Here is a 20,483-nt window from a genome sequence, read left to right on the forward strand (position 1 = left end):
TAGCTCGTAACAATTTAATTAAAGTCTTCGCATTTTCATTAATAAAAGAGATAACACTGGACAAAAATAAATGGAAGCCAAACGCCATTATAAAAAAAAAGTAATTCAAATGTATGAAAAGAAACCACCGTTTCCCGCCAAACCACCCGGCAACCGCATTCGTAAATCGAATCCGCAGCGCAACAAGACGTTCCGTTCCACGGTCAACGCACGCCTACGTTCCGTTCCACGCAGTGAACGCTTGTCTCACCTTTGACAAGGTGACATGTGCGCACGACGTGCGTGTGAGGGTGATCGATGGCCACATCGAACCCTAATGTCTGTAGGAGTACATTCTCGTTGAAAACTAGGTCCTGCGCCTGTAACAATAAAATAACGTATATTAATTAACATATAAAGAGAGGATCAACGAACTGTGCATGGAGCGGAAATGCGAATGTTCAGATGGATGTATGGAGTGACGAGAAAGGATAAGACAAGGAATGAGTACATCAGGGGAAGTTTGAAAGTCGCGCCAGTGACGGACAGATGACGAGTAATAGGTTAGCATGGTATGGACATGTCATGCTGAGGGAAGAATGTCATGTGACGAGAAGACTGTTAGGTATGAATGAGGAGGGATATAAGGGAAAAGGAAGGCCAAAGAAAAGATGGATGGATTGTATGAAAGCTGACATGGAAAGGTGTGAGTATGGAAATGACGGCTGGAATATATTTTGTGCCGACCCCAATATAGTCGTTGATTGGGATTTTTTACGCGCCTGATGGTGAGCCATAGGCCTGTCCATAACAGTTGCTGTGCTTTAAATCGTAATGATGAGGGCCACTTCCACTGCGTTAGTCACCCTGAGACAAAAGTTGACAAGTCCCATGTGCCTGTTATTTCACTTCAAAACCGGAACGCAGTAATAGTTACATTACTGCTTGGCAATACTTCCCTGGACGAACTCTATGACAAGGAGTTCTACTGCTATTAAAATTTACTACTTCTTATAATTATTTATTTAAAGATCGAACATAAAAAAAAATTGCTTCGAGTTGACTGGACCCGAATCTATGCCAACTAAGCAGCGTCTGGCACGGCGTGCTAGAAGACGTCGGTTCGAATTCGACCGGATCAAATAATTTTTTTCTGAGTGTTCGATCCTTGTATTAATAATTATAACAAACTAGTGGAGTGATTTCACATAACTATAATTGAATATCAATTCAATGAAAACTCGAATCTACGCGTTTGAGTCTTACCTACGAAAGTGCAAGGAATAGCTTATTTTGCAACAGAAGTCGTCATGTTCCTGGTTGATTGTGGAATAGTAATCCGTATAGATGTCTGGTAACAGTCATTTGTACCCTTTGTCATCCTGGGGGTCGATTCAGACCCTTACGATAACTCAGTTGTCGTACGATTTATTTTTATTTTTATTCACAACACCCGAGTCGAACGACAAACTGTCCTATTCGAAACCTAACCGAAATGACGTCACACCCGTACGATTACTCGAGGTTCTCGACCGGCAAAGACTACGAACGTTATTCAGAACGCAGTCATCTAATGAAAGATACCGACCGTCCTATTGTTTACAAAGCAAGATTGTAATATGGAAATCTCTTATTATTTTAAATGAAATTTGGATTTTGTTCAATTTTATTAATTTATTTTAATGTAACACTAATGCATTCCTATATTTTAACCCATTAAAGTCTTAAAAATGTATATAAGAGGATTTTCATTTTTCTTATAATCTATCTCACCGACTAACTCCGTAAACGCTGGTGGATAACCAGTAAATAAATAGTTAGATTAACGATGTTTGTTTTGTTGTAGACCTTTTGTTCAATATTTACGTTCCGACAGAGGACACAGGCGGAGACTGAAAAACAGCACTATGCTGAGACTTTGTCCTTTTCATCACTCATAGCACACAATTTATTAATACTTAATACCGAGTGATTTTGTATGTTTATGTGTGAGTGTGTTTGATGAATAAAGTCCTATTTAATTTAATGTTACACATCTTTGTTTTTTGTTTTAATGAATTGTTTGCTGCTGCGATTCACTCCTATCAATTCGAAGAAATTTAAAAAGAAATCTTAGCGTTCTTTCTTTGTATTGTAACAATAACAAAAGTAATTTCATTAATAATTGAATATCATGATAGAAAAACATTATATTATTCTTATTCTATACAATCAATATCATTATGTAAAATTAATTTTAATATCTCTTAGTAAAGTGTGACTTATCGTAGGAGATAGTGCAACACCGCGTATGTAGCGTTAGTAAAAGGCGCGTATCTGAATTAAACCAAATATAAAGTTATTACTTTGTGATTTCAAAGGCTACGACTCTCATTTTTGCACAGTAAGCATTAATTTATGTTGTCTATGGACTGATAACAATAGATTCCCGTAAATCACGCTAATTTGGTTGCCACGACACTTACGCGGATTTGATTCGGCCGCTAAATTACCAAAATGGAAACTCATAATCAAATGCTAGTTAGGCGTAATTGCACTATCCCCGACATTATGCAATTGAATGTTCACTAATCATTATGCATGTTTACAATATAAATATCATCAGATTTACAGCTTATTTTCCTCTTGTAAGTTAAATAACTTTAATAAACGAGTCACGTTTTGAGCAATTTGAATTGTACTGATAAATACGACAGCGTCACAATGTCTATGTAATTTCTTGTTATTCTTGGTCTATTATTGTCTGCATGCAAAATCTAGACTCAATTATATTTCTAAGCTTATTGTTTTTTTAAATTAAGTTAAATAAAATATTAATTTATTTTTATTATTCCCACACACTGAGAATGGCAACGTCACTAAACAAAAAACTATTTTTTTATTATTTTTAACGTCATTTTGAATTTGAGAGTACGACCTTTATAATGGAAAAACCCCCGTGTTCGTTGCTTGCCTAGAATTTGCTATATGATGTAATGACGTTATGCTGTTTAAGGGGAACGGGGCATACGAGACAGCGCGATACTGACATTTTTTTTGGTAGTGACAAAGATCTCGGAGTTGTGAAACAATTGACTACTAACTCCGTTCACATTTATTACTTACTACAATTCTTCAAGATTACGTCATTTTTTGGAGAGTCGTTTTGCATTAACACTAATATAGTACAGGATTGCTGAGCCAGATCTACGCTAGTTAGTGGATAAGTTATAGAACATAAAATTAAATTTCATTGCATAATTTGTTTTTATGAGTCCTTTGTGACGCTATTGCATAATAAGAAATGTTAATTTACATGAAAAGATTACGAGGAATAGTGATACTAAACGAAATTCTCAAAAATACCTTTGTTTTATAGAAGTAGGTGAACATTTTTATAATATTTCTAAAACCATGTAAGGTAGGAAAACCGCATTCAAAATCTTCGTTGAGTAATAAATTGCAATTTTTTATCACAATTTCCAGAACTTCAATAGTTCACTAATCAAAATAAAAAATTTAGTGTTGTGTCACTGTCATTCTCAGAGTGCGAGTGGTCGTTTGCATTTGAAAATCGAACGAGTTTTTTTCCTCGAATTTACTCTGTGGTCACTTTCACATGAAAATCGAAGAAATCTGTTATAATTATTACTCTGTGATGGGTGACTAGCTTTCGAAAATCGAATACAATGATTAATAACATACCTGTTCTTGGTACTGTTCAGGCGAGAGTGCGTTGACCCCCTCACCTCTGTGGAGGCAGACGTGGGCAACCTTTATCACATACTCCAACTTGCGCGGCTGCTCCTCCACCTGGAAACATCACAATTCAATTTTGGTAACTAAAGAAGACAACAAATGTATACATAGTTAATGAAACTATTTTTCCGGATTTAATTCGCGTATTTGTTTTTTCAAACGAACCGACGTATCGGGCCCTTTACAGGTTCCATGGTCAAGGTTGACCGAGGTGGTACCACCTTTTGACTGAAGTGTTAGAGAAAACAAATATACGCGATTTAAATCCGGAAAAATAGTTTCATTTCCTATGTGTAACGATCGCGAAAACCTAAGAACTTAAAACAAATTCACGAAAAAAAAAACTTTGTGCCAGATTTTTCTGAGGTTACCAAATCTGTCCTCCTTGTCATTACTAACCCATTCGCATTTCGGTAACTTTTCAGATATTAGCACCTGAAGTTGTATTATTACCTAAAAAAAATTTAATTACGCTGATTTTGCTTAAGAGCCGATTTTACCTCAGATCGAATTCATTTTTTCATTTTGCTAGGGTCGAGCGGCAGGAACACTTGGTTTATTTCAAAATTGTTTTTTTTTTACAAACAAAGTTAAAGCCATTTGAAAAATGTATATCGTATAGTAAATGTGTTCTATTTAGTTAAATTGATATTTAAAAAATCATTGGTATATGTAAAGTAACTATTGCGTACGAGCGGTTGTCTTGTAATATGTATTTTTTTTGTACCGTGAACATTTTCAGGAATCGTGTTTTCACACCGTACATTACCAGTCAGTACATTATCAGTGCATTACCTATATTTTACTGTATAATTTTTCAAAGTGATTTGTTCAACACTTTCTCTGTTATGCGGAATCAACCAAAGCCATTTGAGGTTGTATAGACTCTTAACAGATTTTGAAAAAAATGGTATACACTCATCAAGATAAAATGTAATTTTCACTAATTTTTTTTTTTCATGCCTTTCGATCCAGGATAATATAATAATATATACTCCCGGACATATAATTCGAGCCATGATCCATAATTTATCAAAAACTGTTAGGCAACTTCGAAACTGGTATACTAAACGTCATTTGCTAAGTCCTTGTTGAAAATTTGAATTTAAAAAACCGGAGAAAACTTTTTCTTCGACGATAACTATGATGTTTTTATTTAAGGCTAAAAACGCAAGGTGGCTCGAATTGTGTCCGAGAGTGTATATTTATTTATTTCCCCCCACAAACATAACGTTGTACATGTGCAAAATTAGAAGCATATAATAAAATCTACTCCACATTATGTTTGTAAGATACTGCTACCTAAACGAATCGTAAGCTTGTAATATAAGATGCCAGTCTCTCACCACGGATAACAAGACTAACAATATGTTGGAGAAACTACAATCAGGATAAAAAGTATCCATGGGACCAACTGACATTTTTTTTTCCAGCTTTTCTTACGATTCGCTATGACAGTTAAGGTAGCTGCCCTTGCTAAACGGTCTCCAATTTCCACCTTGTATTTAGCTAAACTTCAAGAAAGTATTACACTGGTAGTATGGTGTACACACTGAGTATATAACTAGAAATAGAGACGAAATAAGGGCCATCCATCCATGGCAACTCATCAGGCAAATGGGCCTTATATCACTTTTAAATATGAACTCTCGTTTGCACTGAAATCACAAATTTGAAAGCTGAAATAGTACAGCGCCAACAACTGTGTGTACGTCTCCGTATATTCCAAAAGTATTATGTATTTACTGCAACAAACATTTCTAACAATGGGGGGCTGTTCCATTCGGTGGTGTGGGAAAAACAGCAAAACATCTAATTACAAAACTAACGGCATCACGTTTCATCGGTAATTACATATTAAATATGTAGTTTTTCAATTTTCGCCCATTATAGCAAAGCTCAAGTTAAACTGGTCAAGTTTAAGTGAAACAATTGACGACACCCGACACACACGCAAAATAGGCGCCTTGGGTCGAGTTGCGAACACCAGCCCGTTACACCAAGTACCAAGTAATTGTTTCGAGTTCGGGCTGGCCAATCGGAGCGCAGATGTCACAGTAATGATATGGCAGAATAGTTTAAAACAAATTAAATGACATTTCGTCTCTATTTCTGGTTATATACTCGATGGGTGCAGATTACTATCGAAGTAATAGTTGATGATATTGTAATTGTGAAAGCTTGTTGATGCCAGGACCAATAACCAAGAGAACTGCTAACCTCATACTACAAGATCGTAACTCGAAAAAAGGTCAAAATCCCATCTTAAATCTAAATGACGCTGATAGATAGCTTGGAAGTTGTTTATATTACGTAAATGACAGAGGACATAAATTAATTCCTCTTTATTATGGACAAATAAGTGGTCTTTTCTATTTCCTCGTAATATTATTCAAATAATTTTTGAGCACGAGCCTAAAACTATTTTCTGAACAGTAACAATAGATGGCATTGTGTTGCAAACTAATTTAAAAATTAACGCTTCCTATCATGGATAGATGTCGCTAATCCTATACTAAATAAAAGAATAACCGGCAGTATTCATAAAAATGTATGCAATAACCGCCATCTAGTTGATTTGTTTGTTATCACTCGAAATTAGAGTAGCTTTGACAGACTGCAATCGTCAATGTAAAACAAATTAATTACAAAAATAACTATTTGGTACCAGTCTGTACTAAATAGATTCCTCTAATGAACACTACGGCAAGCAAATTTGGACCTGTCTTCTTCTTATTTTGTTCGACAAAATTCGTTTTTGGATATGCCTCTCTCTGTTACACCAAGGATGCTATTTTGCACGACGTGTTTGTCAAACTCCTTTTTCAAGTCGGTTAGTAAATAGAAGGAATTTTTCTGAGTGTTCGATCTTTGTATTAATAATTACAACAAACTGGTGGAGTAATTTCACATAAAAATAATTGAATATCAAAATAAATAAAAAATTAGATTTTTTGTTTTTTTTTTTCTCGAATTTTGTTTTTTAGTTATTTATTTTGTTTCACAAAATTCCGGGAGCATAATATTAGTAAATAAATATTTCTGTTTACAAAAATATCAGAAAATGACCAAAAAAAGTTAACGCAGTGTAATAATACAATAAAATAATAACAACGCACACACTCAACATGGCCCCGCACTAGGGAAACCCTGTGACGCGGGTGCCATGGACACACACATAGACAACCACAATATACACCCAAACTCACGAGAGAAATAAATGTAGGCCGTACAAATATTTCTGCCGGCCCGGGAATCGAACCTGGGCCCTCTGCGTGGCAGTCCGGCATGGTAACCGTTCGGCCACGGAGGCAGTGTTCATTGGAGGTATCGAAATACCCGACTGCGCTTTCTTGTATTGCGATTAACAGTCCTGTTGTCATTGGTCCATGTTGATACGTACCTTTGCAGCAAGGAAGAGTGCGGCCGCGGCAATGGCATTCCGATGGAACTGTGTAAAGGAGTGGAACGCGTAGAACCGGTGCATGTACACTATCGCCGTATTTATACATAATTGAGAGCTGTTGTATTGAGTTAAGGTTCTATTTGGATTCATTTTAAATAAATATGTATAATAATTTGATAATAATAAAAGTGCCGTACTTCACAAACGCAACAAAAAACAAATCTGAAATTGAGAAATTAGCAACAGTTATTTAGATTTTTGTTTCGTCCGTAAAGGAGATTCGGCGAATAGGAATAACTATTCCTATTATTAGTATACTCTGTAATTGGGCCATAGCATCTTTAAGATGCTTTAAGCATCTGCAGCATCGCGCGTAAAACCAAGATGAGATTGGTGGGCTCTTTGATGTTTTCCATTTTCAACTATGGGGCGGAAACGTGGACACTAAAAATGGCGGAACGAAATGCGGTCACATTGACGCCTTCAAGATTCACATCTTGCTAGAGGAAAATGTTGCGAATCCATTGGATGGATTTTCTCACCAACGACTCAGTTCTGTTGAAGCTTAACGTCCAAACCAGGCTATCCACCTTGTCTCCGTAGGATACTATAGATAGATTTCCTAGCTGTTGCCTGCGACATCGTCTGCGTAGTATAAGTACTACTTTTCCTCCCCTATTTAACTCCATTTCTAGACTTACTTTTCTGACAAACAGTAGCATATGTCCTTCTAATAGGTCCCATCTATCTCTATGCCAAAATTTATTAAAATTGATTCAGCGGTTTAGGCGTGAAAACGTAACAAATAGACGAGTTACTTACGTATTTATAATATTAGTTTGGATAAGCCTCTATGTTTCACTAAGGATGCGATTTTGTACGACGTGTTTTTCAAACCTCCGTTTTGAAGTCGGTTAGTAAACAAAATTAAAAGTCGCATGCAAAAGAGGAAAATGCCAAATGACTGAATCATGTAAACTAAACATGTCTCCGTCAACCGTTACCGCGAAACATGACTCATACAGCTCATAATAATCGTACAATTCTTTATGGCCTATACAACATCTGTTCTTAGGAAACACAATTCGAAACAATGCTATTGATGGATTAAATTACTACGTATTGATTTTGACCTATGAAACGTGTTATGCTCGGAGTTTTTCTGCGGGATAAAAGAGTCACTCTCGAAGTCCATCAACGAAAACACATTCTTTCGAAACTTTGTCGAAGCGTTGTCATACATTCTTAGTTCGGTATATTCCACGAGTCCCTACAAGCTTGTCCCCCTGTTGGGGACTATTCTATTTACGATCGAAACTCGAGTCTGTAGGTCATCCGTTGTGGGAAAGGCTAATTACGGCCGCGTAATTACGAATTCCGTGCTTCGAGAGTTGCTGGGGCCCGTCCATATAAGGTAACGCTCAAAACTCAATTTTAAAAATGTGGGTATTCAAAAAAGTATATATTAGCGTAGTCGTAGTATCACATCACGCGTAAAAATACTGACTGTCAGTTTTGAAGTGCTTTTTGCCCTAAATAGTAATTATTCCGTTACGTACGTGAGTTTATGTGCATTCTTTAGAGATTTATTCCTTAAGTTTAATATTAAGATCGATTTAAATGCATTATGTCAGTGACCAAGCAAGGTATGTCGAGTCTCCGAAGGTTTTTATTATTTTGCAACTATATCGATACCTGATATACCACTGTAGTGATTTGTAGTAAAATGAGGTCGAAATGAGGTTATCCAACAAAGAACCAAGGTAGTCCACATAGCTTGTAGAATAAGCGATTTAGTACACATCCGTCAGATCATTTCTTTATTCCGTATAGGTCAGAAATTTGTTGCTGGTAACGAAACAAAAATTATCGTGATTCCTTGTCCGTCAGATTCCGTTTTCGTCAGAAAGTTTATTTACGAACACTTTTGTCAAATTCCGCTTTTCTCATAATTTGTCAGTTCTTTTTTTCTGAGTCAGAATGGCGGGTGTATCTTAACGAATCCTGACTAAATTGTATCAAAACTTAGTACCTTTTTTGTACTATTTAGTACCTACGTTTAAAAAATTTGTAAAAGAAATGATCTGACGAAAGAGGAATCTGACGGATGTGTACTAAATCCAAACGACGAAAGCGGAATTTGACGAAAATGTCGTTATTGGTTGTCCACATTCGTCATTCCTGACGAACCTGAACTGAAATCATGAAAAAAACTATTTCTGACGAAACTGGAATATGACGGATGTGTACTAAACCGAATAAGCAAGCTGAAGTAGCATCAGGTTTACCATATCGAAGAACCGGTAAACGAGTTTTTGAGTGGAGACCACGGCTCGGCAAGGATAGCGTAAGACGTCGATTTGAGTGACGATCTGCGAAAGGCTAAGGCAGCGGATGGATGCGACAAGCAGAGGCCCGGGCACAAAGGCGCAAATTGAGAGAGGCCTATGTCCAGCAATGGACTGCGATAGGCTGATGATGATGAAATCTTTGAATAAAATTATGTAACACAATATGTACAATAAATAGTATTTCCAATTACAAAAGTTAGTGAGTGATAAGTCGTTCAAAGTGAGCTTGGTGAAATTGCAGGCACATGGGACTTGTCAACTTACTGCTCAGGCCCAAAGATCTGACTTTGCGGTTCAAAGCTCTGAGTGACAGTGTTATTTTTTTAAACATCATTCAAACACAACCCTATATTCATTCAGTAATTCTACTCATAGAGGAGAGCCTAGACTACAGCATTGTAAAAAAAGAAGAAAATGAAGAATGTCGGAAGGCAGCAAAGATGTTAAATATTCACTGTGTAGATGAAACCGGTTTGGAGTACTTAAGGTAAAAAGTTAAACTTTATGAATGGTTTTGAGATAATAATAAAGACGTTTTCCTGTAGTTATCATAGAGATTGACTATCTGTATCCATTGTGACTTGGTGCATATGACTGCTCGCCCCACACAATAAAGTTTCTTTTTAAGTCATCTTGTATTAGTGATTTCAATTGGTAATTTTTGTTTTGCAAGTCGCTTCTGACGCATTCCAAAATGATCTTTAAAAATGATAACATTAGTTCCAATACAGAATATCTGAGCCCCACGTCTGTTAATTTTAAATATCTCAGATGCGTCGATAGTGTTAACAAGATTTTGTACACACGCCAGCACGTCAAGCTACACATTGACGTATCTTGTTCCGTTGTACTAGAGGCGATTTTCGAACAAAAATGTGTTGTCTGATGTGCCGTTGTCTGTACTTTTAGTGGCACTGCAACTTTTTTTTTATAATATCAAATGACGGAACGAACATGTCGTGCGCCTGATGGTAAGCTATACGCCTGTCCCTAACAGTTACAGTGCCAATCAGAGCTTTAAATCGCAAAGATCTGAGATGCACTACCACTGCGCCGGTCACCCTGAGACGTAAGCCAAGTGCCTGTCATTTCACCAGCACCCTTGCCCTTCTAAGCCGGAACGCAGTCATGCTAACATTACTGGTTAGCGGCAGAAATAAGTAACGTGGCAATACTTCCCTAGACGAACTCTTTCACAAGGAGCTCTACCGCTGTAATAAATAGGAGTGTCGCTTGTCACGAGCTGCACGACTTGCTCGTTTCTTTACTTGATATCTTTAAAAAAATCAACCTATAGTCGCAGTCTGGTGGACACATCTCTGCCACTTGCATCTTGCGGCCATGGCCGTATATCCGGTTCTCCATCCGACATTCGTTCGAAACAATTACAGCCAAATACGTAATACTCGATAAAATTAAAAGACGCATGATGCGAATGAAGCTTCATATTTGACATTGTCTTTTAAATTCGTTCGAGTAAATATTACTTATTTGACAGTAATTGTTTCGGACGGAGAACGAGAGTAGACTCCTAGATAAGGTCAATTTGAACCTTAATCCTATACACTTTACGTCATGAGTTTGTTTGGTTTGGTTAGGTTAGTGAGGTTAGGTTAGATTTAAGTCGCAAAGATCTTAGGGGCACCGACCAGCATTCAGCACTCTTATCCTTCAAAATCGATGCAGTTATGTTCACATTACTGCTTAGCGGCAGAAATAGGTAAGACTGCACTTCCCTGGGCAAACTCCTTCACAAGGAGCTCTGCTGCTACTTGGTACAGTAGCCTCACTCCCCTCTAAAGTAAGAAAAAAACCAACAAGGGTAAAATTGGATTAGAAGTTCAACTTATTCATCCCATTACGCTAGAGACGCTATTTTTTAATGATAACCATCATTAAAAAATAGCGTCTCTAGCGGTCATATGAAAAAGTACAATTTCGTATACAAACACTACGAGTGCACGAGAATTATAACGGTAAACCCTGGTACATGCCTGACACACACCGTAAGCTTAAACTTGACACTATGGATCTTACTTATTTTATTTGAGTGAGTGGGTGAGTGACCCACCCACACACCCATCCCTAACCCACCCATAACCCAATGTATGCATGTTACGCGATTACTCTGGCATTTGTGAACCGATTTTGATGATTCTTTTTTTGTTGGAAAGAGGGTATCTCAGTATTGGTCTCAATTAAATTTGAAGAAAATATTCCACCTATGAAGGTGGCTAACTAGGGGATCAATCCGGTTTCGCGCACTTTCCGGTGAAACGATTTCAATGAAACCTGGCAAATAGATGTAATTCCACAACTTTTGAGGTCGGTCTTTTACTATTCTGTAGAGATTATAATCTCAATATTATTGAAATATTAATATAGTAATCAGAATTTATTTCAGGATATAACGCTGGCTAAGCTAATCTTTAATACTTCAAGAATAATAAATCCATCATCAGCCTATCACTTTCCATTGCTGAACATAGGCCGCTTGCGCTTCGCCCGGTCTTCAGCTTGTCGCATCCATGTTTTTTTTCTTTTTTTATAAAATATAGGTGCGCTTTTGACCTCCATCTCACCTGATGGAAAGTGACGATGAGGTCGACGATGGAGCATGCACACCTAAATAACGCCTATTCACTATCGCCTTGAAAAGGTCCAAGTTATAACGTTCAGAGAACAAGTCTGCAGGCAGGGAATTCCACTCTATAGCCGTTCGCAATATAAATGTGGAAGCGTAACGCTTCGTGCGAATCTTTGGAATATCAACAACATAGGGGTGGAACCCAAGCCTACGCCTAGTCCCCCGGTGATGGAAAGGGGAAGGCGGAATTAAATCGTGTAATTCCATCGCACACTCTCCGTGATATATCCTGTAAAATACCGATAAGCAGGCAACTTCACGGCGGTGTTCAAGGCTCTGCAGCTTCGCCTCCGCTAATTCCGAGTCGCCTATAAACCTCTTCCCACGGTTGTCAATTGAATCCAAAGTGGCCAGTTGATATGTCGCAGAGCCATCCCAAAGTTGGCAGCAGTACTCCATGCACGATCGGACTTGTGCTTGGTACAGCTGAAGCAACTATCCCGGTGTAAAGTGACGCCTCACCCTGGAAAGGATCCCAAGCTTCCTTGCTGCATTTTTGTTCATGGATTTAATGTATCTGCCGAAGTTCAAATTGGACGAGGTCTATTCCATGTAGCTGGAGACAATCGGCTATCGGTATGGACATATCACGAAATGTCGGAGTCAGCTCAAAGGGTCGTGGAGAATAGACACGCCTGCGTTTTGGTAGCGTTAATTTGACAAGCAATCTTGGAGACTGCCTGGAGTGTCAAATCTAAACGGCTAACCATGGACTCTCGACTAGACTGGATTTCCTCTCCACTGACCCTTGCATTGGTCAAGTACCTATTTACAACTGTGCTGTCATCAGCATACGCAAAGGTACCTGGAATTAGCATATCATTGATATGCAGCAGAAAGAGAGTTGCAGACAGTACGGAGCCCTGAGGAGCTCCGGTCTCCTCTCTCTCCTCTCACTCCAATCTATCGCCATATGTTCGGAAAAGTAGCCTTCTAAGACCACTCGAATCAGTCTGCAGTCGTGGACTCCACTCAAGAATTCGTTTCTCCAATCGGTTCTTCGACAGATATGGCCAGCTTCCACTTGCTCATTCTACTAGCTGTCGACGAGCTTGTTTCTCTATCGGATAACCTCATTTCGAATCTTATCCTTCAGAGAAACTCCGACCCTAGCTCGTTCCATAGATCGCTGAGTGACATTTAACTGATGGATTAGCCGTATCGTGCGTGATAGTGCAAAACGTCACAACTTCAAATCTTCCAAGTGTTGGGTCACTTTCATTCTAAAGGTGTGACTGTGAAACTTGACGTGCTCTTGGCCTCGTGCCTAATAAATACCTTCCTAATGCCTAAACGTTGTTGTTCTCGATCAATATTAACTGACAACATACATCGAAACTGACACTGGCCCAAGCCTATTAGTGGCCGCCATTAAGGAAATAATATTAATAACAAATCAACAGCAACGAGCACAACCGGAATTTAATATCAGTCGAACAGCACCGTAGTGATATGAATATGACGCATGTAGTTAACGCTTATCGATCACAATGTGGTCTTTCGTGATACTGTTCTAAGATCGGCTAGGGGCTGACATTTCGGTTCTGAGAGTTTTCTCACGCATTCAACGGAAAAGTGTAAAGAAATTGGCAAATAGATCGGCCAGATCGAAGGACTTTTTTCTGTGTTCGATCTTTGTATTAATAATTAAACAAAGTAGTGGAGTAATTTCACATAAAAATAATTGAACATCAATTCAATAAAAATTTAAATACAATGAATTGCGCATCTCTAGCCGGGGCTGGTAGTTGTAAAGGTATCTAACTGGGTGACGAAATAAAATAAAAATTAATAAAAAGTCGTTGAAAAACCAAATACTAAGATACGACGCAAGCACACAGAACAATTCGTGAGATCCGCTGGTTTGTTCCGTGGTTTAGTTAGTATAGCATCTAGCACGGTATGCTAGAAGACGTCGGTTCGAATCTGGCCAGATCAAGGGATTTTTTCTGCGTGTTCGATTTTTGTATTATTAATTGTAAAGAAATTTTTAGTAGCAGCAGAACTCCTTGTGGAAGAGTCGTCCAGGGAAGTACTATGCCATCTTACCTATTTCTGCCGCCAAGCAGTAATGTGAACATTACTACGTTCCGGTTTGGGAGGTTAAGGGTGCTGGTGATATTACAGGGTGACGGGCGCAGTGGCAGTGCCCCTAGGATATTTGTGATTTAAAGCTCTAAGTGCAACTGCAAAAGCAACTGTTATGCACTGGCCACCAGGCGCTCGCACTCGGCACGACGAGTTTGTCCCGTCATTTGATTAAAAATGTTCGGCCCATCACATGATATTATAAAAAAAGTATTTTCTATAAAAGTGTAACTTTTTGTATTTTAATTACTATAATGTGAGAGAGAAAGACAAAACCAACACTATTTCACACCAATTCCGGTAGACTAAAGGGGTTGATTTCGGCCTTTACATGGGGGACTGTGAACGTGTTAAGGGACACATCACGCTTACTAAGGCGGAATCGGCTTGAGCTATAATTGAATGGACGCGACAACTTCGCCGGGGCGAAATGCATTCCAGCAGCGCCACTGAGGCACGTATACGCGCAAATGACGCATGTCGTCTGCGCGTATAAAATACTCCCGTGTGCATAGGCTCTTATAAGTGTCTCTGAATTTATATGCGTGTATATTTAATTAGAAATTTACCATGCGCTTTTCGGTGAAGAATAACATCGTGATATAACCTGCACGTCGAAGAAGGTTCACAACTCTCGGAAACCGTGTGACATCTCCAACCCGCACTGCTCCAAGGTGGAGAACTATAGCCTAAACTTCCGCCCGAGAGGAGACCCGTGCCCAACAGTGGGAAGTATAATGGACTGATGATGAAGGTGTTAGAAGAATAGTAGCAGTAGAGCTCCTTGTAAAAGAGTTCGTCCAGGGTAGTACTGCCACCTTACTTATTGCTGCCGCCAAGCAGTAATGTCAGCATTACTGTGTTCCGGTTTTGAAGGGTAAGGGTGGTGGTGAAATTACAGGCACATCGGAATTTTCAGCTTATGTCTCAGGGTGACATGCGCAGTGGCAGTGCCCTTCAGATCTTTGCGATTTAAAGCTCTGCGTGGCACTGCACATCTTATGAACAGGCGTGTAACATACCATCAGGCGTACGACTTGTTCAAAAAAATAAAATTTGTGAAAAATTAAAAAAAATATATATATAGCGACAGAGATAAGAATGCATACGAGGGGTAAAGATAAACTAGCTGTTTTTGACATTCCTCTTCACAAAGTCACAAATTCGTTTAAAAGACAATGTAGATGCTTTTACTCGTATAATAACACGGGTCAGCGCGGCCGACTATCACCTAAACCCTCTCCCATGAGAGGAGAGCCGTGCTCAGCATTGAGATCTATAAATGGAACGACGTTGTTGTCGTTTTTAATATTTGGATGATTTTCAAGTTTATTTGAGGCCATGAGAACCATAGTGGCCTAATTCAATGGATAAGCCATAGTGGCCTATCTTACTTAGGCCAGTATGGCAACCTCAAATTTAGATCACAGACTAAAAACCATAACAATGATTATGCTGCCATCTAGTGAAAATTCGTTGTATCACTTTTAGCCTTTCTGGTTCTATCAAAATGATCAATTTGAACTAGAAAAAATCATAAACTCAATATTGTAAAAAAATGAGTTAGGCCACTATGGTTCTCATGGCCTCATTTCATCTACCAAATTTCAGTGGCAAATTTTATTTTGTATTATTTATTATTTAAGTATTCGAGTATATTATTGTGAAATATTAATTAAATAACAATATTTTATGATGATATTGTACAGTATATAAATAATAAAAATTGCCACCGAAATTATAAGTAATGAATATTAAGTCGTATTATTTTGGCGCCTTTCAATCGAGAAACGACAGCGCCAAATTATCTACTGGTGTGGCACTAACTGTAGTTTGTCAGGGACATTCCCAGGTGCTATTTTCTATTCAAAATATCATCAAAAGTCTAAGAATTACCTTTCAAAGAAACCTTGCAAAATCCATGTAACAAAAATATGGTCTTTTTATCCCCGGGATCTTTTCTTTACCTGCTATTCAACAGTGTTACATTATTATTACATACATTTCGAAAGAACAGGTTCTTGCCAGTTTGTTGTAATGTATTATGTTGAATGTGAACTTGTTTGACAAGTTTGTTAATGTGCAAAGTAATACTTTCGGTTATTGTGTTACGTTAGTTAATCTTTTTTCTTATTTTCACGTTAATTCATTAAATTTCGCACATAAAAACTCAGAGGTGCGAGCCCGATTCGAACCTACGGCTTCAGCTTGCAAAGCAGAAGGTTTAACGATTTCAAACTGACGAAAACGACAAGAACCAAGAAGTCATGGTAATTAGCATATTCCTGTGAAGATGGCCACCGTTAGTATAGATTAGTATTCCTACACTCGATATTAAGTATCCTCCGGGAAAGCACATTTGACAAATTCTTAAATGTTACACTGTTTAACCTACTTCAAAAAAAGGAGGAGGTTCTCAATTAGACTTAATTTTTTTTTATGTGTGTTATGCAATAACTATTTATTTTATGAAGATATTTGTGAACCAAGTTTGATGATTCTTTTTTTGTTGGAAAGAGGGTATGTAATGGTCGCATTCAAATTTGAACAAAATATTCCACCTCTAAGGGTGGCAAACTATATAAATGACTTTTGAGGTCACTTTTTTAGCTCTGTACTGAGATTATTCAATAAGCATTACGCCCTCTATGGGAAAACGAAGGTATGAATAATATGTCTGTGTTTTTTCACACAATTTTTTGCAGTTAAATCTGTTTCACTGGAGGTACATTGTTATCTTGATCTGTGCTTCTGTACACTTGCGAACAATGTCCATTTTTGGAAGTTGTGTAAGATCACAAATCTCTCGCGGTTTGACAAATATGTCAGATATGGCAGTTCATGAAGGCTGTTTCCGTGCATAACAGCATACAGACAATTGGCTTGATTCTAATTAAATACCAAATAGTTTCTACTTACATGAGTAAGTCATTATAATTATAGAAATCAATATTTATCTTATCCATTAATAAGTAATTTCTTTATCCAAAAATTTGATACTTATCATTTACAGAGATTTACATAAACAAGTCCACACGATTGTGAAACTTTATCTCTCCACACGATTGTGAAATTTTATCTCTCCCAAATTTTTATAAACATCCTCTTCCTTATTTAATACTTAGTCACTAAGTACTACAGCTTGATTTCGATTGCCTCTCCCGATCGGAAACTGCGTCTCTTCCGCCGATTGGAAACTTTTGGCATTTCAAATCGGAACAATTAAGCATTCATCTTCTAGCTCGGAAACCCATCTGATTTCGAGACTTGGACGGGCCATCTGATCAGATTGATTGCGATTTTAATCAAAATCAGCAAGTTGGTCTGTTTTGCCACTAGGCGGTTGAAATTCCTGTGCATCTCCTCACCCAGTGCTGCCACCAGATGGGCGTACAAAGTTCCATACTGGGAACGCACAGATCACAACCAGAGAACATAAAAAGTGTTGGAGCAAGAAAGGTCCTTCAGTTCTTTAATGCTGTCGGCCTTGGCTCCTACCTATTAAATCCTACATATTAAATTAAAATTGTCAGAGGTTAATACTAAAAGCTTAGTATTAACCTCTGACAATTTTAACTGCCCCTAAATAAATTCCCCATTTTATGATCGCCTTTCCAAAAACATCCATCCAATAATATAATATTAATAATGCACACTCTCAGGGTTGTCCCACACTAGGGCAACCCTGTATTGCGGGACCATAGACACACACATAGACAACCTACACTCACAAGAGAAAGAAATGGAGGCCATACAAATATTTCTTCCAGTCCAGCAATCAAAGCCAAAACATCTGAGTGGCAGATCAGCAAGGTAATCATTCGACCATGGAGGCGTTGAATCAATCAATATCAATTATTTCCTACTCAATATCCACTCCCCACTAATATTCTTTGTATAAATTTACCATAATCAGCAATTAATTGCTTTATATCTATAGTACAATCTATTCCAACTAAATACTAAGGACAGAATAATCAAAACCAATGCAAAAAGCTTTCAATAACTGGCAATTTGTCATTTGTCTCAACAGAATACTCTTTAATAACTGCAAAAACTGACAATTTTGATTCATATAAATAATATATAAATTGCTAATTGATGGGAAGAATATATTGTTAATTGAGGGGCAGATAGAAGGGAAAAGAAAGAACAAAAACCAAAAATGGTGTATAATGAACAAATAAGGAAGAAGATCAAAGCTATAAAGAGGTCAGCTTGACTTGCTAGCTATGAACTGTGAGAAACCAAGGAGGCTACACTGACAAGAGCCTAGCTCTTAAATAGGATGTTGATGATGTCTCAACATATTACGGAGGCTTCCTACCCTGACATTTGCGGAATAGTCGCAAACAACAATGGAGCCATATCAATACAAAACTTGACCTCTTCATGTTTTAAATGTTATGGCCCCATCAAAATAATCAATGACTTAGCATGTTTTCAAGTAAAAATGGCAAGGTACAGTTGTTTTATAAAAATAATACAAAAATTATGACAGACAACTCCATTATCAAGTCCGGTACCTCGCACAAACTCCTATACAATCTTGACTTGACTTAACCTCCAGCTAAATGTAAAATGAAAGATTTTGAGAAAATCTGCATGACTCGAATTTTACAACCCATAGAAGATGTGTGGACCAGAACCTAGATTGCATCAGAGTGGTAGATTAATGCATAAACATATATGGTGTTGTGACCCCCTTAGTTGTAGAATAAATAAAAATAATACAACAGTATGTAACATTAAAAATATCCCAGAGGCTCCTCTTGTCCACCTCCGAGACTACACATCTGGCACAGCCTAGGCAACAATAGGAGAGTATCTTACTGCGATTGGCATTAATCCTTTCATTACAATAGCAAGCATTATAGTGTATGCCATTGATACGATAAGAAGATCACAAATATAACACAATACAATGAGGTATTCGTATTGAGTATAGCATGGAAGTTGCATGCAGGTGTACAATATTAGTAAACATTGTACTACTAAAAAGTCATGTATACGTTGCTTTGTTTTGTTCAATATTGTAGTAAATAAACACAAATTAAAAAAGCATTATTGACAAAAGTACATTGTGCAACTACATCCTAAAACCTTATCAGTTTCTTAAGAATGCTTCAATCATCCATTCGTACATGTCGATAACGAGAAACATGACTTCTATTTAAGAAAAACTGCGTAAATAATGCTCTATTATCTCTTGTTTATACAACGCGATACCAGGAAAACATGATAGTATGCGAGTTTTAAGAAATAGTGTGAGCGCGCGAATTCCGTATGTAAATTTAGCTATGGCAGACAGTTCGATGGACCGCTACGTCATCCACGCAGGCGTCCCTTACAGCTGTCAAGGAGCACTGACCTGCAAAAAAATACCACGCCACCCCGCGTGACCCTAACCTTTATACCGCACATTCGAAGGTTTTGCACCAAATACTAGAGAGTAATAATCACATACCTGATGACAACGCTACCCACGTAGAAGCGGGAAATCTCAGCTAGACAAGCGAAAGTTCATCCTATGACGCCTTTAACTCCGATGTCGTTTCGTCATACTTTCCACTCGATAAACACCATCACAACACTATTCAAACACTGTAATATATTGTTCAACGCGTTTAGGGGACATTTTCTTTAATAAAATTACATGTTTAGAGTAAAATTAACGGGTTTTGGCCACATGACTCGACAAAAACATTACACTTGTTTCACCACATTTTTTAAAAGGATACACTTGAAGCCTCTGTCCCATATCTTGGATAAGATTTGCAGCCTGCTGCCGGTAAGCCAGCTCCTTATCTGCGTCTAAACCGCATTTTCTGCTTGGTGAATTCTGGAGTTGATCTTTTGTAAAATACCATTTTTCTTGACTGCCAGCCATTGAACGGATGTTCCAATGACTGAAGAAGCACGACGGAGAGCTGCGCTCCGTCTACGTGCGTGAGTGGGAAAGGGACAGCGCTATGACAGCGGCGACCGGATGTAGACCACGTTAACATTTGACTGATTTATAAACTAATAGTTTATCATTGCGAAGCTAATAACACTCAAATTCGGTTGAATTAATGAAATTAAAAATTAACAACGTTTGTTTACACTATAACAATGAGGAGAAGTAACCGAAAAATTGCGTCACAAGTTGAAATGCTGCTATGTATTTTCAAGCAGACGCCATTGCAAAACTTGGTGGTTAACGTAGTGAGGTCTCCGTGGACAGAATGATGATCTGCAACAAGCACAGGTATGTTTCACTTTATCACTTTGT

The 20,483-nt window shown here is 37.9% G+C and overlaps 1 protein-coding gene across 3 annotated transcripts in view; it reads right to left on the reverse strand.

The window, feature by feature from the left end:
• LOC113227823 (cyclin-T) overlaps nt 1-20,483 on the reverse strand; it is a 40,195-nt gene that overhangs the window by 19,562 nt on the left and 150 nt on the right. For all 3 annotated transcript variants that reach the window (XM_026460857.1, XM_026460855.1, XM_026460856.1), the window contains exons 2-5: nt 19,951-20,444; nt 7,121-7,238; nt 3,664-3,771; nt 251-359 (exon numbers count right to left, since the gene is read on the reverse strand). In XM_026460857.1, the coding sequence (XP_026316642.1) occupies nt 251-359; nt 3,664-3,771; nt 7,121-7,238; nt 19,951-20,099 (484 nt within the window). In that variant the 5' untranslated portion in view covers nt 20,100-20,444. The remainder of the gene's footprint in view (nt 1-250; nt 360-3,663; nt 3,772-7,120; nt 7,239-19,950; nt 20,445-20,483) is intronic.

This window comes from Hyposmocoma kahamanoa, unplaced genomic scaffold (assembly GCF_003589595.1).
Source record: "Hyposmocoma kahamanoa isolate Upper Pololo Valley unplaced genomic scaffold, ASM358959v1 218, whole genome shotgun sequence".
Taxonomy (NCBI): domain Eukaryota; kingdom Metazoa; phylum Arthropoda; class Insecta; order Lepidoptera; family Cosmopterigidae; genus Hyposmocoma; species Hyposmocoma kahamanoa.